Consider the following 22,451-nt stretch of genomic DNA (forward strand, 5'->3'; position numbering starts at 1 on the left):
CACTGAAGTCGGTTGGCCTATGGTTCTTTTTAGTGCATTCTTATTTTTGTTGAGTGAAGAAATTAGAGGGATGTGAATTTCACTTTATAATTGGCCAGGCCGTCGTTGTAAATAAGAATTTGTTCTTAATTGACTCACCTGCATAAATTATGGTTAAATAAAAATACATATAATCCGAATTGTAATTCTGTATCCTGTTTAGTACTTCAATTCAAATTAACGCATTGAATTGAAATTGATGAGACACACACACACACACACACACACACACACACACACACACACACACACACACACACACACACACACACACACACACACACACACACACACACACACGATAACTCATTATGAAGGAAAAGAACAATAGGCCATGTTGAAATCGGTTCCCATAATTATACGAACAGAAAGGGTAATTACCAAATATTATTGGACGGCGGGTGACATGGATGAGAGATGGTATACAGTTGGAATGTATTATATACTTCTGTAGGATCACCATCGAAAAACAACCCGTTTTGAAAGCAGTTCCTCCATGAAAACCCCAATTTAAAAATTTATATATCGTGTTTGAGTCACTACTATTTCTGAGAAACCACCTTTTAATCAACAAATGTCGAACATTTCCTCTGATCTCAATTTATAAACACTGCACTCTTGTCTTTCTCGTCACACCATATTGAAAAGGGAATATGCTTTATATGGCATGTTCCTTCTTAGTAAAATGTGTGCATGGTTGCTGCAACTACCTTCCTTCTGTGTGTGTGTGTGTGTGTGTGTGTGTGTGTGTGTGTGTGTGTGTGTGTGTGTGTGTGTGTGTGTGTGTGTGTGTGTGTGTGTGTGTGTGTGTGTACTTGTTTAGATCAGCTTGGTATTAGTCTCTTGTCGAAGATACTGCTTAAGTGTTATAATCTCTAATAAACAAGTAAAAACTTACAACAAAAAGTACATGCTGTCTTCTGTCCACTGATAAACACCTAATGCCTAAAGTCAATGATTCGATTCTGAATTTGTAAGGAAATCTCAGTCTTTATTTTTTTCTGATTGTCTGTCTCACCAAGTTGTACTGACACTTTTAGAGCCAACACCGGCTAATAAATACAATGAAATGTTAAAATGCACAATTGAATTTCAAATACAATACTTAACACAAAATGTGTGGGGCCAGGAAAAATTATGTCTGCTTCTGTAGGTTGAAACTGACCGGTGGTCTGAGTGACCTTTGAATTTGTGTCAAAGGTCAGAGCACTTCAGGCAGCACTGAAGCTAAAACAACTATTTCTGCATAAATAATACAAATGTTACTAAACTGGAAATGTACTCAAATCTGGCGTCCACACAGGAAATGTTTTGTTTGTCAGAATTTTGTCATTGTTGTTTTCTAACGACAACTTCACATTAGACAGTACTGAAAAACTACCACTCATATCCAGTGCCTGTGATGCTTATAAAACTTGAAACAATGTCTTTGCATGAGGTGAACAGTACAGCTCTCCTTTTCTCTGTATTGCAAGCAAAATCAAACTTCAGTCGTAACAAAAATGTTATTTTCTACCAACCTACAAAATATAATTCGACATGGTCGTAAAGAGACACAAATCACATACAAATCAACCAGAAAACAGAGAAACCTAAACCCGCCTAAAATAGAGGTTGTAAATGTATACATATTTTCAAAGTAGAGATGGGCATATGAAAATAGGACTTATGGGTATATTTTAATTTACCTGAAATATCTATTTCAAAATATTCTTGCACTACTTTTTTGAAATGCTAGAGCTAATATTGACCAATATTGATGTTTTTGTTTTCTTTGCAAATGTACCAATTTTACAAAAACAAAACATTGGTTTGTATTTTGAAAACCATCTCTGGCTACATAATTGTAAACTGATCAATTCACATGAACAAATCTGATCTTCTGAATCTAGGTACAATAGAGTAAATAAAACCTACATTAAAAAAAACCTAAATATATGGTCGGGACCGCTCCTCTGCATTTTCCTGTATGACAAATAGAACTAGAAGAGTTCAACTTTAAGACTTATTGTGCCTATTATGATGTCCTGTGTCTTTATCAACATTTGCAGAGTCTATACAACATGTTTTATTCACAACCTCTATAGTCAAACAAAAGATATTTCAAACCTAAAAGCCACTCCAGCTGAACGTCAGTGTACTGTAGCAGTTGACCAAAATAACTAATTTGATCGTTTTTGGCCCCTTTGCATTATGTATGAATTAAAGGGGAAGTTCAGGATTGTACAACTCGATGTTAGATTATTCCTCACCCTGAAAGTATTCTATGGGCCAGGAGAAACTGTAACCCATTATTTTTTTGGTTTTCTCTAAACAGCCAATACAAAATGAGGCTAGATTCAAATCAGGTTGAGTGTTAACCGGCGATAGGCAACACCCGCATAGCTGATGTTTTGTTGGTGTTGGAGCTGTCAAATCAGTGAGCAGCTGCTCTTGATCATTGTCACGAAGTCACACCCATCCCACTCGCGTTAGAAGTTCAGAACGAGAAAGTGCAGGCTATATACTGTAGAAATAATGGCGCTCAAACTGAAAATCATTCAGTGAAAATATGTGGATTTCTATCAGCCTAATTCAGGTGTAAATTACATCTCACATTCCAGTGTTCCAACGTGTAAACAAAGCTGCATGCGATTTTTCTTAATGCGACTCCGTGCAGCCAATGGCAATGTCTGCTTTAGGTATAATGCCAAGACCTTCTTGTGGATTTGACAGCGCTAACGCAGTTCCACCTCCGACACCACCAAAACATCTGCAATGCAGATGTCAGCTAAAGCGGCAGCTTTCTCCTAATAGGGACACCTCAGCAATAAAAACTGATTGTATAAGACTTTTTGCAGCATCAGCATTAAGACTAGAATATTTCTGAGTGATGTGAATGTAGGTTTGGCACATTTGATGAAAAACTGTACAATATCTCAGAAAATAATAATTATAATAATAGGTATTTTCTCCTCTGTTTCATTGTCAGTCTGAAAATGTCTACCACTCACTCGTATGAAATCAAAACACATTCACAAGCTGGCACAGCATACCTGAGCAAGGATATAAACCCCATCATGAACAGTAATGTAACATATTGTAAGCATTTGTGGAGAAAGGTGTAGATGTACTGTACTCATAAGAAATAATAAGATAAGATGAAAGCTAAGGATTTATATTCACTTTCAAATGTTAAAGTCCTGACAGTCCAAGGTTTTACAGGCAGTAAGTAACCTGTCATGAAAGTGTCCATGGAAATCCAGAAACCCACAATCAAAGGAAACATATCATAAAAACGTAATCACACTTAAAATAAACATTTAACACCGATAGCTGTTGAAGACCAATTTCTGATGTCTCAGTCAAGTCCGTGGACTCTCCTTTAAAAAACCACACGCAGAAATGTGTCAGTTCTCTCTTTGTTCGAACATTCTCTTCTCATCGCCCTGACTCTTACTAGCTCTTGTCTGTGTTGGATTGTCTTGTTCACTGTCTATCTGTCTGGAAGTTGTCTCAACCCAATCACTTGGTACGGGATTGTTCAGAAAAAGTGTTCTTGTCCAAAATGGTAGTTTGAGAAACATGGGCGGTCTGTGAGATCTTCAAATGCTCAGTGTATGTCACGACCTGTCCAGAGTCAATCAGAGAATGCTCAGTGTATGTCACATCCTGTCCAGATTCAATCAGAGAATGCTCAGTGTATGTCATGTCCTGTCCAGAGTTAATTAGAGCTTGCTCAGTGTATGTCACATCCTGTCCAGAGGCAATCAGAGAATTCTCAGTGTATGTCACATCCTGTCCAGAGTCAATCAGAGAATTCTCAGTGTATGTCACATCCTGTCCAGAGTCAATCAGAGAATGCTCAGTGTATGTCACTTCCTGTCCAGAGTCAATCAGAGAATGCTCAATGTATGTCACGTCCTGTCCAGAGTCAATCAGAGAATGCTCAGTGTATGTCACATCCTGTCCAGAGTCAATCAGAGAATGCCACATCCTGTCCAGAGGCAATCAGAGAATTCTCAGTGTATGTCACGTCCTGTCCAGAGTAAATCTGAGCATGCTCAGTCCGTGGTGCATCAAATCCCAGCCAAACTGTTCCGCCCCCCTTGTACTGTTGAAAAGTTGTTCTGAGCAAAACTCAGTCTCTGTCATATTGTCCTGCTTAATTTTTTTTCTAAAAGTTCAGAAGTTCTTCTGAGCAGGTTCAGTTGGCACTGACAGGCTCCCGTGTCTCGTGGTCACTGCTGTAGTCCGATTTGTCCTCAAAGTCTTCGTACATGTCTATCTCGTCCTCCCCGTTGACTGGGTGGTCACCGGTCACCATGGCAACCGGCTCTGGCTTGACCACGCCGAACGTGCTCTGGATGACAGGGATTGCGGGCTCGGGGCTGGCCGACGCGCTGGAGCAGTCTGATGTTAGGTGCGGTGAAGGCGTGGCTGTCGCCATGGTGATGGCGCCCGGGTAGAGGCCTCCAGCGCTGTTGCTGATGGGGATCTGAGGCTGTGGCCTGAGGTAGAGAAGAAGAAAGAAAGAAAGAAAGAAAGAAAGAAAGAAAGAAAGAAAGAAAGAAAGAAAGAAAGAAAGAAAGAAAGAAAGAAAGAAAGAAAGAAAGAAAGAAAGAAAAAGAGAGAATGAAGAGAGAGAGGGAGGGATAAGGAAGGAAAGAGAGAGAGAGAGAGAGAGAGAGAAAAGAGTGAGGGGGAGATAGAGAAAGAGTGAGCAGAGAGTGAGAGACAGAGGAAGAGAAAGAAAGAGAGAGTGAGAGGTAGAGGTAGCGAGGGAATGAGAAAAAGAGAGAGAGACAGAGAGGGTGTATTAGAAAAACAGATTCATTCTTTACCAGACTGATTTTGAACGGTGCATTAATTCTTCAGCTATTTAAAACAAGTTGAACAGTAGCTCACTCTCTTCTTTTGGACAAGCCTTAACACAGAGCTACTGCCAGCACACAGTAATCCTGTGAACGTCAGCTAAATAACCTTTCCATAAATGGATGGAATGAAGGTAAACGCATATCACTCAATCAAGCCCTCTGGCTCCTCAAATGAAGCACATGATCCAAGAAAATTGCTGTCAGTTTCCTCACCTAACAGTTCTTCCTCCCCCTTCGAGAAAACAATTACAGCAGAGAACAGACTTAAACTACTTAAAAACAACCCGGTTTTCATTATACGGCGAGCCTGGTTGAAATTGGTTATACCTCAACTTATAGCCAAGTTATTTAGTCATGAGTGAAACGCCAGCCACTACAGCAAATCAGGCTTCGCATTCGCTTGACCACACACAGTAAATGACAGAGTTAAGCCTGTGACATCTACCTATACCGCCACTCTCCCCAGTTAGCACATTTGGCTCCTTGGAAGATTTGGGAATGTATGTTTTTTGTTTCACATTGGTTATGGGAACGAAGCCATAAGTTTCCTGACCGGTAAAATTGAACGTTTTTAAACGTTCTGAGAACAGAAGGGAACATTTTGCCCGTTCTGGGACATTTTACTCTGGTTCCTTAAAAGTTTTCACGTGAGGTTTTATTAACGCTCTGAGAACGGAAATTGTAAGTTATGAAAACATACATTTTATATATATTTTTTTGTATCCTTAACCCTTTACACAAATATGAAATGCATATGTATGAGCATGGTAGCAATTGAAAGGGAACAATTTGGAGATTATGGGAAAATTATTAGACCAAAGTTCACCATATACAAGACTGAATCCAAACATTACACAGTTGAATTTATGTGTATTTTACATGTACTGTACTTTTCACTGCATTTGTTGATAACGAAATCTGAAAATAATCTGGACACATTCAGTAACATGATAAGAAAATAGAATGTGGGGTAAGTGCAACATGAGACAAAACAAATTGCCCAAGTGGCCACAAACCTCTCCAAAGTGTGCACAGTTCCTATGTCATTTCAATGCACTTTAATGACTCAAAGAAGAGTCATCAACTATAATGTGCTTTGAGCTCTCCTAGCTGTGCCATTGAGGAACTAGAGCAAGCACACAATTACTGTTGTTGTTTATGTGATCCAAAAACAGACCATTTAAAATCACAATCTGGGTCAGGTGGGCATCAATTGAAAGCTTGTTCTATTGTTCTATTGTCAACATCTTATGGTATTAGGCTTTCACAGGGGAATTCAGAGAAACAGATCATCATTTTGGTGCACATAGATAGGAGTGCATTCAGGTGCGTGTTCCGTGGGGAATCTTCTTCACAATAGACAAACATAGGCTCATTCTCTTCAGGACAACCCAGGGTATGACACCATGTCATCTTGTAACTGTACATTAAACATAGTGATCATAAACTTTGACACTGTATATAACTTGAGTTTTATGATATGGAAATGTGAAGTGCACATTTGGACTCACGGGTGTTTGGTTTCCTTGTATAACATCAAATTAGTATATATTTTAACCCTCAATGTCTCATCTTTCAAAATACATTGAGTCCTCTTCATTTACAGCATTTCCCTCACTCAGACAACAAAAGTTGGCCAAATAGCGGGAGGGATGGGGCTAACTTCTTCTCGCGAGTGGTGCTCAAGTTCAGAACGGCTGTCAGTCAAAACCCATACAGCAATGTGAAGCACAGAGCCTGTGCTCTGACATCATTTATAGCATGTTACTGTACAGCCACTGCATTCCAATTTAGGCACTTATCAATGACAAAATCTACCATTTTCAACCCACGCATACAGTGCATTCGGAAAGTATTCAGACCCCTTCCCTTTTTGCACATTTTGTTACTTTCAATCTACACACTTACTCATCAATCTACATACACAATCCCCATAATGACAAAGTGAAAACACTTTTCAGACCCTTTGCTATGAGACTCGAAATTGAGCTCAGGTGCATCCTGTTTAAATTGAGCATCCTTGAGATGCTTCCTCAACTTGATTGGAGTCCACCTGTGGTAAATCCAATGTATTGGACATGATCTGGAAAGGCACACACACCTGGCCAGACAGAAGCCACTCCTCAGTAAAATGCACATGACAGCCTGCTTGGAGTTTGCCAAAAGACACCTAAAGGCTTCTCAGACTATGAGAAACAAGATTCTCTGGTCTGATAAAACCAAGACTGAACTCTTTGGCCTGAATGCCAATCGCCATGCCTGGAGGAAAGCTGGCACCATCCCTACGGTGAAGCATGGTGTTGGCATCATCATGCTGTGTGGATGTTTTTCAGCGGCAGGGACTGGGAGACTAGTCAGGATCGAGGGAAAGATGAATGGAGCAAAGTACAGAGAGATCCTTGATGAAAACCTGCTCCAGAGCACTCAGGACCTCAGACTGGGGCAAAGGTTCACTTTCCAAAAGGACATCGAGCCTAAGCACACAGCCAAGACAACGCAGGAGTGGCTTTGGGACAAGTCTCTGAATGTCCTTGAGTGGCCCAGCCAGAGCCTGGACTTGAACCCGATCGAACATTTCTGGAGAGACCTGAAAATAGCTGTGCAGTGACGCGCCCCATCCAACCTGACAGAGCTTGAGAGGATCTTCAGAGAAGAATGGGAGAAACTCCCTAAAGACAGGTCTGCCAAGCTTATAGCGTCATACCCAAGCAGACTCGAGGCTGTAATCGCTGCCAAAGGTATTTCAACAAAGTTCTGAGTAAAGGGTCTGAATACTTATGTAAATGTGATACTTCCGTTTTTTTATATATATAAATGTGTAAAATGTAAAAAATAAAAAATAAACTGTTTTTGCTTTGTCATTACGGGGTATTGTGTGTGGATTGATGAAGAAAAAAACGAGTTAATACATTTTAAAATAAGGATGTAACTAGGATTGCAAAATTAACTTTCAATAAATTCCCTGGTTTCCCATAATCCTGGTTGGAGGATCCTGGAATCAGGAGGGAATAAGTAGAACATCTGGAACCCTCCAACCAGGATTTCTGGAAAAGTTCCCAGAATTTTGCAACCCTAGCTGTAACGTAACAAAATGTGGAAAAAGTCAAGGGGTCTGAAAACTTTCCGAATGCACTGTAGGTACGAGTGTAAACGGCTACCTTTCATTTAATGTTTCAATAGGACTTTCAATAACACTGCTAGCTTATTCTGGGTTAAATATTTGGAACTCTAACCACAGATAGGAAACATAGAAATTAATTTCCTTGGGCATTAATCATGCCAACACATTTTATTTTATTGGGACATGGCATCAGTGAGATTCAAACCTATGATCTTCTGTTCTCTATTCATTGAATAAATCCCTGCGCCACCCGGATGAACCTAGCATGCCATGTTTTTTATGAAAATAATGTTCATTTATTTTTCTTTTTTGAACCTTAATGTAACATTTTAGTCTATTCAAAAATACACATTTCAAAGGAAACAAGCACTCATTAAGATCAGTGTGGCCAATTACTGGGCCACACACATGAGCACACTTAACAAGATAGAGGATAGAGACAGTTATGTTGATGCTGAGAAATAATATTTGAAATAACATTCTCTTCATGTTCTGAGATTGGATTTTAGAACTTGTGATGTTCATGTGTACAATTCCATTTTTTTTTACGTTCCCAGAAAATTGCCAAGACCTGACATAAAAGAGAATCATACCTTCTCTGAACGTTCTGAGAACATCGCTTAAGTCACAACATTTGAGAACTTGAAAATATGACATTAAAAAGATTCACATGGGAACTGTTCTGTGGAAGTACTGAAATTCACAAAAAATAACATTGTTTCTTAACGTTCTCAGAACAATTTGAGAACATGACTTTAGATGGAAACCTGTAGGAAACGTTATCCTGAAGTACTGAAATTCCCACGGAAGAACATTGTTTTTTAACGTTCTCAGAACAATTTGAGAACATGACTTTAGATGGAAACCTGTAGGAAACGTTATCCTGAAGTACTGAAATTCCCACGGAAGAACATTGTTTTTTAACGTTCTCAGAACAATTTGAGAACATGACTTTAGATGGAAACCTGTAGGAAACGTTATCCTGAAGTACTGAAATTCCCACGGAAGAAAATTGTTTTTTAACGTTCTCAGAACAATTTGAGAACATTCCCAATGTCAAATAAGTTGGAGAACGTTCCTAGAACATTACAAAAATTGAAATGAAATATAACCATGCTTGAACTTTTAAGAAACGTTCTGTTAAAGTAATGGAATACCAAAAAAGTTCCCAGAAAGATGTGGGGAGGTTGTATGCAAAATAATTATAGGACGAACACGCTCTCACCAAGCGCTAAGAAATATGGTTCTCAGAACATTGTGTGCTAGCTGGGTCTCTCTCTCCCTCTCTCTCTCAAACATCTGCTTACGTTTTATATCCTGGTAGTGTAATGTCTGTGTCCAATTTCTACCGCCCGCAAGCGCCCGCCATTGTCCTAATTTAATAAATGACAACTATTAAAAATCGTTCCAATTCAAAGCTGTGCCCCTGGTAAATCCATTGAAACGAGGCCCGCCGTGATGACTTAAAACACATCCATGCCTGTTTCCTATTAAGACCAAGCCACTAGTTTTGTCTGAGTCCAAAATGGCACCCTTTTCCCTATATAACGCACTACTTTTAATCAGGGTCCCGGTCAAAACTAGTGCACTATTTAGAGAATAGGGTGCAATTTGTGACACTACCTTGTTCTCAGCGTTGCCTACAGTTTGACAGAAGAGGATCAGAAAAGCATAATGATAAGAGACCTCATTATCGCTAAACTAGTAGTTTGGATAACAAATTCAGCTCACAGCTCAGCACTATTGCTTCAGGGACATGGTCAGAGTCAGTACTTGGTACAGTGGGAATTAGCCAAACAAAGAACAACTTCCCTTAACAAAATTATTAGGACCAGTTGACTCCAGTGTACCATCCGAAAATGTGAGCATGAAAAAATATTAAAGGGATTGTTGATCCCAAGATCACTGTTTACTTATCACTTTAAACTTAGTATTAAAGGGGAAGGTGCAGTTGCTACATCCACTTTTGGACTTATAAATTAACTATGTGTACCCAATGATTCTTGACTAATATAACTTCTAAATTCCTCATGAGCTTAGTTCAACTGTCACACCCCATCAGAACCCAGAATATAAGCTTGTTTAACTCCAACGTTTGTAAACAAAGTAAATGTCAACAAAACACTATACAGCCTCAGAATATGGTTAAAACTATACTTTTGATATCATGGATGGTCAGTCCTAACTCTGTCTATGAATTTGAGAATGGTGACAAATTTTGTCCAGCTCATCCGTCAGCTGTTTATCTAAAACAGGGGTGAGGAGAACACTTAGTTATAGTTTGAACTGCTGATTGCTGCTTTAAAGGCTAATTACACTCCAAACAGTTTTCTGACTTCAAAATAAGTCTAATGTCAAGATGAATTCACATACCACTCCATCGGTTATGTTTTTACATCTATATTCAAATGATTGAACAATATCTCTTTGTTATGGAAATCACATGGTGCTTATCTTTTTCCATTTTAGATTGTGGCATAGAGCTGAATCTACACAACAGATGACCTGGGACATGGATTTATGTCAACAGAAGACCATTTTGAGGTTTGAAAACATCTGACACAATTGGATTATGGAGTGTAATGTCCCTTTAAGTACACTATCAGCTAGCCTAAAGAGTTTGTCCCAGTAGTTGAGTTGGAGTGTCTCTCTCTTCTTACCCCACACTGATGAACTGCCTCATCTCCTGTCGCCGCGAGCGACACTATCAGCTAGCCTAAAGAGTTTGTCCCAGTAGTTGAGTTGGAGTGTCTCTCTCTTCTTACCCCACACTGAAGAACTGCCTCATCTCCTGTCGCCGCGAGCGCATCATCTGCTTGTACTCCCCGATGCGCAGCTTTTTCCCGTCGATGATGCAGGTCCTCTTGGGCCGGGGCTTGTACTTGTAGTTGGGGTACTTCTCCAGATGGTTTTTACTGAGACGGGCCTGTTCCTCATAGTATGGCTGCTTCTCCTGGTTGCTCATGGACTTCCAGCGAGAGCCTGGACATGGATAACGGGACACACGCACCAAGAGTCAGGGTTGAAACACAAACTACAGCGTAAGGACGAACACACACACAAACAAACTCACTCACATATTCACACACACTCACACTCAACGACAACATGAGGGTATTGGTGTTCGAAGAGTGTATTGGAGTCAGTTTGTCCAGTATGGTCCTGTAAATATTTTTTCACCGTTTAGTGGATTACAATGTTCTGTAAATTGATTGTTTATGTTTTAATAATGGGGTTAAATTAGCCATTGAACAGTATGTGTCAGTACTTCCACTGCACTGAATCTATACTGTCTTACTTCAATCATAGCAGGACATCTCTTCAGGTAGCCTCTAATAAGAGAAACTACTCGTTTGAAAAAACAGTCTTTAGGATTGGCAGGGGATCTCTGATACATTGTGTTCTCAACATGTCTCTCCTATAAGCACCCAGCTGACAGAACAAGTGGACAGGTCCGTTACCGCAGGAATGGAGCACATCTGCTTTCTGACAACCCATTATACACACCGCAGATAGGACACACACAGAGAGGAATCTAGGCCTGCGTCCCAAATCGCACCCTATTTCCTAGTTAGTGCACTACTTTTGGCCAGGGTCCACAGGGCTCTAGTCGAAAGCAGTGCTCTATATAGGGATTGGGGTGCCATTTGGGATGCATCTAGGAATCTGTTTACCAACGTTTATCGAAACTCCCTTATTTTTTTTACTAAGGAAACAGGAAACAGTGAGGACACTCCTTTTTTTCATCATGTCCCTCGTCTCCAGCTGTGTTATTGTCTGGGCAGCACACACTCCATCCTCTCCTGATCGCCTCTCAGGTCTAGCGTTTCCCTGGTGTCACCACAAGTAAACCGCTAGCTAGGTAAATATCCGGAATGTTCTGTCTGATAGGTGAACTCTGACCCTCAATTTTTTACCCCAACTTTGAGTGATGAGATTTGAGCTATCCAATTCTTTAGAATGATAACTTCAGTGATATTGAACAATGGTCTATGGATGAGAAAAGTGCAAAGATTGTATATCTTTAATTCAGCGTTCAGTTTGCATCTAAAATATTTTAGCAAACAAAGTCACCTAATACCATTTGCTCAAAGCTAAACATTTTAGCCTAGTGGAACACCAATTCACGACAGAAAACTATTTTCTCTCTAAGTATATACAAAGCTGTAGCTAAAGACCTAAAGACCAGGCACATAGTCCCCCTTCTAAAAAACAGCTCCTACATGTTGCCAAGCAACATTCCAAGTTCATTCATGCAGTCTATGAACTATGAGGGCTGTCTCCCAAATAGCACCATATTCCCTATATAGGAATATGGGCCCTGGTAAAAAGTTGGGCACTGTATACTGTTTGAAATAGGGTGCCATTTGGGATGTAGATCGGACTTAAGTCTCAAGACAGTGGAGCCGTTCAGCCATTCTGTGTACAGCAAAGTTTAGTGCTCTGTGAATAGCTATCTGTGTTAGTTAGCTAGCTAGTATCAACACAAGAAGCACTTTTCACTGCATACATCCATCACCTCAGTTGGGGTCTCAGTGGAGTGTATGTGTGTGTGAGAAAGAGAGTTCAATGTAAATACTGTATTTTGTAAGGAAAATATATATATCTTTCCAATATAGTGTTTGAATTATTAAGTTAGATTGAATTAAATAAGGTCAGATACATTGATTGATTCATCGATCGATTGGTAGTTGAGTGATGTACAATATTTTGAATATATTATTGAATGTTTAGGTGGAGGTGGGGGGGTAGTAGTAATGCTCTGTTTCTGTCTCATAAGCACACAGTGTGCACAGTTACCTCTATAAAAGAGCATGCCTGCAAACTATCTATTTAATGGACCACCATGTTTTGTATTTAAGAGGCCACCAACAATTTCCTCAAGGCGAGACAACTGTTCCTATTGGACAAATTCCGCTAGGACCCTCCCCGTTTCTTTCCGTTTGCTTCTGTTTAAGAAACATTTTGCAACAGAATTGGCGTAATGAATATGCCTTAGTGGACAGCCAGTATAAAATGCCCTCTTGCACCAGCAGCATAGTGCAGATGCCAGCCTATAGAATAAAAGTTAGAGGGAGTGCCCCCCTTTTGAGGAACTCCCCTGTGGTGTTGTGCTCCATCCTGCCAACACCAAAAAAAACAAGTTTAATTTAAGAAGATCATGAGTGGGGCTTTTATTGCTCAATCTAATTCATGCTGATTATAAAAATTAAAACAGATATTCTCAAACTCGCAAACTTTTGATTGACTTAAACAGCTGCTTAAACAAAGCAAGAGCATCATTTATTTTTCAACTCAAAGCAATGAGGCCCAATCAGTCCTCCACGACAACAAAATAATAAACAACATAGTAGGCTAATTAGTCCTTCGTTTTTGGGTTATGCTTAGCCCAGAAGACGGGGTGTGAGTCCTCAGACTTGGAGGGAAGTAAACGTCATTCCGCCACCCAAGAATAGCAGAGGACACTTTAATGGTTCAAGCAGCTGGTCAATCAGCCCGTTGTACAAGTGCTTAGCAAACTGTAGAAGTGCTTTGCAAAAGGAATTTTTTTTGTGTGTTTGATAAAATATAAAGTTATTTTACAACAACAAAAAATTAAAAACAGACTTACAGCATGCTTATAGAGAAGTGCACTCAACATGCTCGGCACTGACACAAATAACAGATTACAGGCTGAAAGAAATTGATAGTAAGAAGATCGGTAGCTGTCCTGTTAGAATTCAGCACAGCTTTTAATGTCATTGATCATAACCTTTTGCTGAAAAAACATAGGTGTCATGGATTTGCATCCTCTGCCTTATTATGGATTGAGAGTTACCTATCTAATAGAACAATGAGGGTTTTCATTAATGGAAGACTCTCTCATGCAAATTCAGTTGAGTGTGGTGTACCGCAGGGCAGCTGACTATGGCCATTATTGTTTTCTGTTTTTACAAATGACCTCCACTGACCTTAAATAAAGCCTGTGTGTCTATGTACGCTGACGACTCAACAGTATACACGTTGGCGGCAACAATAAAATAACTAACGGACACCCTTAACATAGAGCTCCAGTCAGTTTTAGAATGGGTAACTAGCCATAGCCTGGTGGTAAATATCTCAAAAACAGAAAGCATAATTTTTGGGACAAACCACTCACTCAATGCTAAACCTCGTTTAGATCTATTATTGAATAATGTGGCTATTGAGCAAGTTGAGCAAACTAAACTGCTGGGTGTAACCGTAGATTGCAAGCTGCCATATTCAAAACATAGACTCGATGGTTGCTAAAATGGGAAGAGTTCTGTCCATGATAGGGTGTTGTTCTGCCTTCTTGACATCTCAGCCGACCAGACAGGTCCTACAGGCCCTAGTTTTGTCACAGCTAGACTACTGCCCAGCTGTGTGGTCATGTACGGCAAAGAAGCACATAGGTCAATTGATGTTGATCCAGAACACCAGGAGCACATATTGCACTTAGATGTATAAGGAAGGAAAGTGTCAGTAACATGCATGTCAGTCTCTCCTGGCTCAAAGTTGAGGAGAAATTGACTGCATCACTATTAGTCTTTGTGAGAGGTGTTGATGGTACCGAACTGTCTGTTCAGTTGGCACACAGTTCGGACACTCATCGGTACAACACAAGGCATGCAACCAGAGGTCTCTTCACAGTCCCCAGGTCCAGAACAGATCCTGGAAAACACACAGTATTAAATAGAGCCATGACTACATGGAACTCTTCCATCCTAGGTAATACACAGCAATAAACAGCTTCTACCACAAGCCATAAGACTCCTGAACAGCTAATCAAACGGCTACCCAGAATATTTGCATTGCCCCCCCCCCCCCCCACGCTGCTGCTACTCTGTTATTATCCATGCATAGCCACTTTAACAACTCTACCTACATGTACATAATTATCTCAATTACCTCGACACCTGTGCACCCACACATTGACTCTGTATATAGCCACTTTAACAACTCTACCTACATGTACATAATTACCTCGACACCTGTGCACCCACACATTGACTCTGTATATAGCCACTTTAACAACTCTACCTACATGTACATAATTACCTCGACACCTGTGCACCCACACATTGACTCTGTATATAGCCACTTTAACAACTCTACCTACATGTACATAATTACCTCGACACCTGTGCACCCACACATTGACTCTGTATATAGCCACTTTAACAACTCTACCTACATGTACATAATTACCTCGACACCTGTGCACCCACACATTGACTCTGTATATAGCCACTTTAACAACTCTACCTACATGTACATAATTACCTCGACACCTGTGCACCCACACATTGACTCTGTATATAGCCACTTTAACAACTCTACCTACATGTACGTAATTACCTCGACACCTGTGCACCCACACATTGACTCTGTATATAGCCACTTTAACAACTCTACCTACATGTACATAATTACCTCGACACCTGTGCACCCACACATTGACTCTGTATATAGCCACTTTAACAACTCTACCTACATGTACATAATTACCTCGACACCTGTGCACCCACACATTGACTCTGTATATAGCCACTTTAACAACTCTACCTACATGTACATAATTACCTCGACACCTGTGCACCCACACATTGACTCTGTATATAGCCACTCTATTGTTATTTAATTCTGCTTCTTTGTTATTCGTCTTACTTTTTGGGTATTTTCTTAAAACTGAATGGTTGATTAAGGGCTTGTAAGTAAGCATTTCACTGTAACACCTGTTATGTTCGACGCATGTGACAACATATGATTTGATAAAAAATAAGATCAAATAACACCTTACTGCACAAAGGGGACTGTGAAGAGACACAGCCATTTTATATATATTGTATTGTAATTTGCACTGTACTATGTATTACACCTAGATATTGTGTGTACTGATATGTAGGCTGTGTGTGACATTTTAAATGTATGTAGATCGGTCCTTGACTAATAATGTTCTGTACTATGTATGATGTCATGTTTCATGTGGACCCCAGAAAGAGTAGCTGCTGCTGTTGTAGCGGCTAATGGGGATCCTAATAAACATCAATACTAAATACCAAACAATTTGACTAATCTATTTTTCCAAGTCCTATTCTTGAAGATAAAGGGGTACTAAATAATTGAAATGACTGGAAATCTGACAGATAGTTTTTTTTTTATGTAAAGATTTTGTCACGATAGTCGTAAGGAGAGGACCAAAATGCAGCGTGGTATGTGTTCATGATGATTTTTTAATTAAAGAAAGCACTGAACACTAAATACAAACTATACAAAACAATAAACAAATAACGACCGTGAAGCTATAATGAGAACTGTGCTGACACAAGCAACTAACATAGACAATCACCCACAACCCACAATGACAAAACAGGCTACCTTAATATGGCTCCCAATCAGAGACAATGACTAACACCTGCCTCTGATTGAGAACCATATCAGGCCAAACACAGAAACAGACAAACTAGACATACAACATAGAATTCCCACTCAGATCACACCCTGACCAAACAAAACATAGAAACATACAAAGCAAACTATGGTCAGGGTGTGACAAATATAGCCTAATCATGGCTTAATCATATTATTATATGAAGTAGAAATGGGTTAGAACATACATACAGAACCATACAGAACCAACACAAAGTACGCTCTCGTTGGCTGGCCCTCGCTTCATACCCACTGCCAAACCCACTGGTTCCAGGTCATGTACAAGTCTCTGCTAGGTAAAGCCCCGCCTTATCTCAGCTCACTGGTCACCATAGCAGCACCCACCCGTAGAACGTGCTCCAGCAGGTATATCTCACTGGTCACCCCCAAAGCCAATTCTTCCTTTGACCGCCTTTCCTTCCAGTTCTCTGCTGCCAATGACTGGGACAAACTGCAAAAATCTCTGAAGCTGGAGACTCATCTCCCTCACTAGCTTTAAGCACCAGCTGTCAGAGCAGCTCACAGATCACTGCACCTGTACATAGCCCATCTGTAAACAGCCCATCCATCTACCTACCTCATCCCCATACTGTATGTATTTATTTATCTTGCTCCTTTGAACCCCAGTATCTCTACTTGCACATTCATCTTCTGCACATCTACCATTCCAGCGTTTAATTGCTATATATTACTTCGCCACCATGGCCTATTTATTGCCTTAGCTGCCTTATCCTACCTCATTTGCACACACTGTATATAGACTTTTTGTTTTCTTTTTTTCTTCTGTATTATTGACTATGTTTTGTTTACTCCATGTGTAACTCTGTGTTGTTGTATGTGTCGAATTGCTATGCTTTATCTTGGCCAGGTCGCAGTTGCAAATGAGAACTTGTTCTCAACTAGCCTACCTGGTTAAATAAAGGTGAAATAAAAAATAAATAAAAACAAGGCCACAGTGTATGGGGGCCATCTTTAAAAATATAAATTTGTATATTGTTAGGTGTTTTATACACTTTATTAAAGGGATACTTCATTATTTTGGCAATGAGGCCCTTTATGTAGTTCTCCAGAGTCAGATGAACTTGTTGATACCATTTTTATGTCTCTGAGTGCAGTTTGAAGGAAGTTGCTCACTAGCACTACCACAATTGCTAACTAGCATGCTAGCAGATACCCATAGACTTCCAGTCATTTTGCTAACGCTAGTTAGCATTGGCTCATGAAAGTACCTTTATATTCCTTCATACTGGAAACAGAGACATTAAATTGATATCCACCAGTTCATCTGACTCTGGGGAAGTAGATAAAGGGCCTCATTGCTAAAATGCCGAAGTATCCCTTAAAGACCGCTAGGAAATTAGAGGGTGAGACAGGCAAGTGGGAGAAAGTGTGAGAGGGATGGACGCATGGATTGAAACCTGGTCTCCAGTGGGGAGTTTTATTTGTAACATGCCAGGGAGTTTTACCACTACACCACGGCTCTGAACAAAAGAGGTCATCTTACCCAGGATCTTGCTGATGTTGGAGTTATGCATGTCGGGGAAGGTCTGCAGGATCTTCCTCCTCTCGTCCTTGGCCCACACCATGAAGGCATTCATGGGCCTCTTGATGTGGGGCTCGGCACTGTTCCTGCCCCTGGCCTCCCTGAAGACCCGTGCTTCCGTAGTGCTGGCACCACCTGTGGGATGGGAGGGACATTGCGTTACTTACTCAATCGCTCACTTGTTTGTGCAAAAAAAGCCACAAAATGTCACAAGTACATGTACTGCACTGTATGTCAAAGAGCTGTGACGACGCTCCGATTATCAGCCAGATAAGATCTCCATTTATTCTCCCGTGTATACAGCTCTGATTTCAAGCTATAGCGTGATGAATGCTTCCCAATCCACCGTAGCCTGTAAACACTGGAGGTTTATGGAAAACAGGTGGGCTTCTGGGCCAGAAAAGAGAAAAGTCCCCAATCTGTTTTAACTGCCTTCCTTCTGCTTGCATACTTCGGCAGGGTGGAATTGTCTGAAACACAAACAGTACTAGTGGGTTGGAAAGAGGGGGAGAATATAGAATACCGTTTCTAGTTCCCCGTAGACATAAGTCCTTCATTTGAAAAACAACAAAACGGAAAACCTGCCACTTTATTTGTATTTAGCTGAGGGATTGGTGATGGGGTTATTTAACAAAGCTCATTAGGCCTTAAATGATCAGAAACAGCTGTAAATATCATAGAGTGGGCCTTTAAATGGGCAATCTGCTGTTTCTGCATCACTTTTTGGAGTGATATGCACCCAATGTTTCTTGACTAATACAACTTATAAATGCCTCATGAGCTTAGTTCAACTGTCATACCCCATCAGAACCCAGAATATAAGCTTGTTTAACTCCAACGTTTGTAAACAAAGTAAATGTAAACAAATACTGTATAGACTCAAAACATGGTTACAACTATACTTTGGATATCATGGATGGTCAGTCCTTGCGTCTATAGCTCTCTCTTTGAATGGTGACATTTCTCCAGCCCTATCCCTCAGCTTTTTACTGAAACCATGGTGGGGATTATGTTTTGTTATAGTTTCAACTGCTGATTGCTGCTTTAAGTGCAAGGCATCTGTTTGGAGAACATTTTGCTTGGACTGTCAAGTGTCCACTTCTGAGAAGTTCCCAAAAGGAACACAATACATATTTATGTCTGGTGAATACCTGTGTTCAGAGCAAACTCTCTGTCTGTGTCTATTCTATAGGGAACACAGTTGAAAGAGGCCCAAAAAATGTGGCGCCACCTCATGCATGTTAACATTAAAAGACTACTCCCTAAGTTTGTTTTACTCACTGCTTTAGCACACTGCCAACCCGTATGTCTTAGCCGTGTCTGAATCCTGGCATAGCAAAACCACCAAAACCCCTGAAATCTCCATACCTAACTATAACATTTTTCGCCAAGATAGAACTGCCAAAGGGGGCGGTGTTGCAATCTACTGCAAAGATAGCCTGCAGAGTTCTGTCATACTATTCAGGTCTTTACCCAAACAATTCGAGCTTGTACTTCTAAAAATTCACCTTTCCAGAAATAAGTCTCTCAATGTTGCTGCTTGCTATGGACCACCCTCTGCCCCCAGCTGTGCCCTCGACACCATATGTGAATTGATTGCCCCCCATCTATCTTCTGAGCTCGTGCTGCTAGGTTACCTAAACTGGGACATGCTTAACACCCCGGCCATCCTACAATCTAAGCTTGATTCCCTCAATCTCACCTAAATTATCAATAAACCTACCAGGTACAACCCCAAATCCATAAACACAGGCACCCTCATAGATATCATCCTAACTAACTCGCCCTCCAAATACACCTCTGCTGTTTTCAATCAAGATCTCAGCGATCACTGCCTCATTGCCTGCATCCGTAATGGGTCTGCGACCAAACGACCACCCCTCATCACTGTCCAGTGTTAATCTGCATAATTGTAATTATTTGCCTACCTCATGCCTTTTGCACACAATGTATATATAGACTCCCCTTTTTTTCTACTGTGTTATTGACCTGTTAATTGTTTACTCCATGTGTAACTCTGTGTTGTCTGTTCACACTGCTATGCCTTATCTTGGCCAGGTCGCAGTTGCAAATGAGAACTTGTTCTCAACTAGCCTACCTGGTTAAATAAAGGTGAAATAAAAAAATAAAAAATAAAAACTGTCAAATGCTCCCTAAAACACTTCTCCGAGCAGGCCTTTCTAATCGATCTGGCCGGGATATCCTGGAATGACATTGACCTCATCCCGTCAGTAGAGGATGCCTGGTTATTCTTTAAAAGTGCCTTCCTCACCATCTTAAATAAACATGCCCCATTCACAAAATGTAGAACTATGAATAGATATAGTCCTTGGTTCACTCCAGACCTGTCTGCCCTTGACCAGCACAAAAACATCCTGTGGTGTTCTGCGTTAGCATCGAATAGCCCCCGTGATATGCAACTTTTCAGGGAAGTTAGGAACAAATATACACAGGCAGTTAGGAAAGCTAAGGCTAGCTTTTCAAACAGAAACTTGCATCCTTTAGTACAAACTCAAAAATGATCTGGGACACTGTAAAGTCCATGGAGAATAAGAGCACCTCCTCCGAGTTGGCCACTGCTCTGAGGCTAGGAAACACTGTTAGCACTGATAAATCCACTATAATTGAGAATTTCAATAAGCATTTCTCTACGGCTGGCCATGCTTTCCACCTGGCTACCCCTACCCCGGGCAACTGCCCGGCACCCTCCACAGCAACCCGCCAAAGCCCCCACCAATTCTCCTTCACCCAAATCCAGATAGCTGATGTTCTGAAAGAGCTGCAAAATCTGGACCCCTACAAATCAGCTGGGCTAGACAATCTGGATCCTCTCTTTCTAAAATTAACTGCCGAAATTGTTGCATCCCCTATTACTAGCCCGTTCAACCTTTCTTTCGTATCGTCTGAGATTCCCAAAGATTGGAAAGCTGCCGCGGTCATCCCCCTCTTCAAAGGGGGTGACACTCTAGACCCAAACTGCTACAGACCTATATGTATCCAACCCTGTCTTTCTAAGGTCTTCAAAAGCTAAGTTAACAAAACAATTACCGACCATTTCGAATCTCACCGTACCTTCTCCGCTATGAAATCTGATTTCAGAGCTGGTCATGGGTGCACCTCAGCCACGCTCAAGGTCCTAAACGACATCATAACCGCCATCGATAAGAGACATTACTGTGCAGCCGTATTCATCAACCTGGCCAAGGCTTTCGACTCTGTCAATCACCACATTCTTATTGGCAGACTCGACAGCCTTGGTTTCTCAAATGATTGCCTCACCTGGTTTACCAACTACTTCTCTGATAGTGTTCAGTGTGTCAAATCGGAGGGCCTGTTGTTCAAACCTCTGGCAGTGTCTATGGGGGTGCCACAGGGTTCAATTCTCAGGCTGACTCTCTCCTCTGTATACATCAATGATGTCTCTCTTGCTGCTGGTGATTCTCTGATCCACCTCTACGCAGATGACAGCATTCTGTATACTTTGGCCCCTCTTTGGACACTGTGTTAACTAACCCCCAGACGAGCTTCAATGCCATACAACTCTCCTTCCGTAGCCTCCAACTGCTCTTAAATGCAAGTAAAACTAAATGCAAGCTAGTCAATCGATCACTGCCCGCACCTGCTCGCCCGTCCAGCATCACTACTCTGGATGGCTCTGACTTAGAATATGTGGACAACTACAAATACCTAGGTGTCTTGTTAGACTGTAAACTCTCCTTCCAGACTCACATTAAGCATTTCCAATCCAAAATTAAATCTAGAATCGGCTTCCTATATCGCAACAAAGCATCCTTCACTCATGCTGCCAAACATACCCTCGTAAAACTGACCATCCTACCGATCCTCGACTTCAGCGATGTCATCTATAAAATAGCCTCCAACACTCTACTCAACAAATTGGATGCAGTCTATCACAGTGCCAAGCCCCATACACTACCCACCACTGTGACCTGTACTCTCTCGTTGGTTGGCCCTTGCTTCATACTCCTAAACTACCTAAACCATACATGTGTCTTATATCATTTTAAAGTTAATCTTGTTGTTAATCCCACCAAAGTGTCCGATTTCAAATAGGCTTTTCAGCGAAAGCACTACAAACGATTATGTCAGGTCTCCATCAAACCACAATAAGCACAGCCAGACACATGGAATTATAGATATACCTCTCCTTAATGCAACTACTGTGTCAGATTTTTTTTTAAACATTACAGAAAAAGCAACCCATGCAATAATCTGAGACGGAGCTCAGAACAATAGCCAAATTAGCCACCATGTTGGAGTCAACAGAAACCAGAAAATACATGATAAATGTTTCCTTACCTTTGATGAACTGCATCAGAATACAATCCTAGGAATCCCAGGTCCACAATAAATGCTTGATTTGTTCGAAAATGTCTGTTATTTATGTCCAATTAGCTACTTTGGTTAGCGCGTTTGGTAAATAATTTCAAAGTCACAAAGC

At 40.8% G+C, this 22,451-nt stretch overlaps 1 protein-coding gene across 9 annotated transcripts in view; it reads right to left on the reverse strand.

Annotated features, from left to right (window-relative positions):
- Positions 1-1,009: 1,009 nt before the first annotated feature.
- LOC110521284 (transcription factor SOX-6) overlaps positions 1,010-22,451 on the reverse strand; it is a 200,384-nt gene continuing 178,942 nt past the window's right edge. For all 9 annotated transcript variants that reach the window (XM_036969424.1, XM_036969427.1, XM_036969422.1 and 6 more), the window contains 3 exons: positions 17,951-18,124; positions 10,782-10,998; positions 1,010-4,529 (listed from right to left, as the gene is read on the reverse strand). In XM_036969424.1, the coding sequence (XP_036825319.1) occupies positions 4,226-4,529; positions 10,782-10,998; positions 17,951-18,124 (695 nt within the window). In that variant the 3' untranslated portion in view covers positions 1,010-4,225. The remainder of the gene's footprint in view (positions 4,530-10,781; positions 10,999-17,950; positions 18,125-22,451) is intronic.

This window comes from Oncorhynchus mykiss, chromosome 30 (assembly GCF_013265735.2).
Source record: "Oncorhynchus mykiss isolate Arlee chromosome 30, USDA_OmykA_1.1, whole genome shotgun sequence".
In the NCBI taxonomy this organism is placed as follows: Eukaryota; Metazoa; Chordata; class Actinopteri; order Salmoniformes; family Salmonidae; genus Oncorhynchus; species Oncorhynchus mykiss.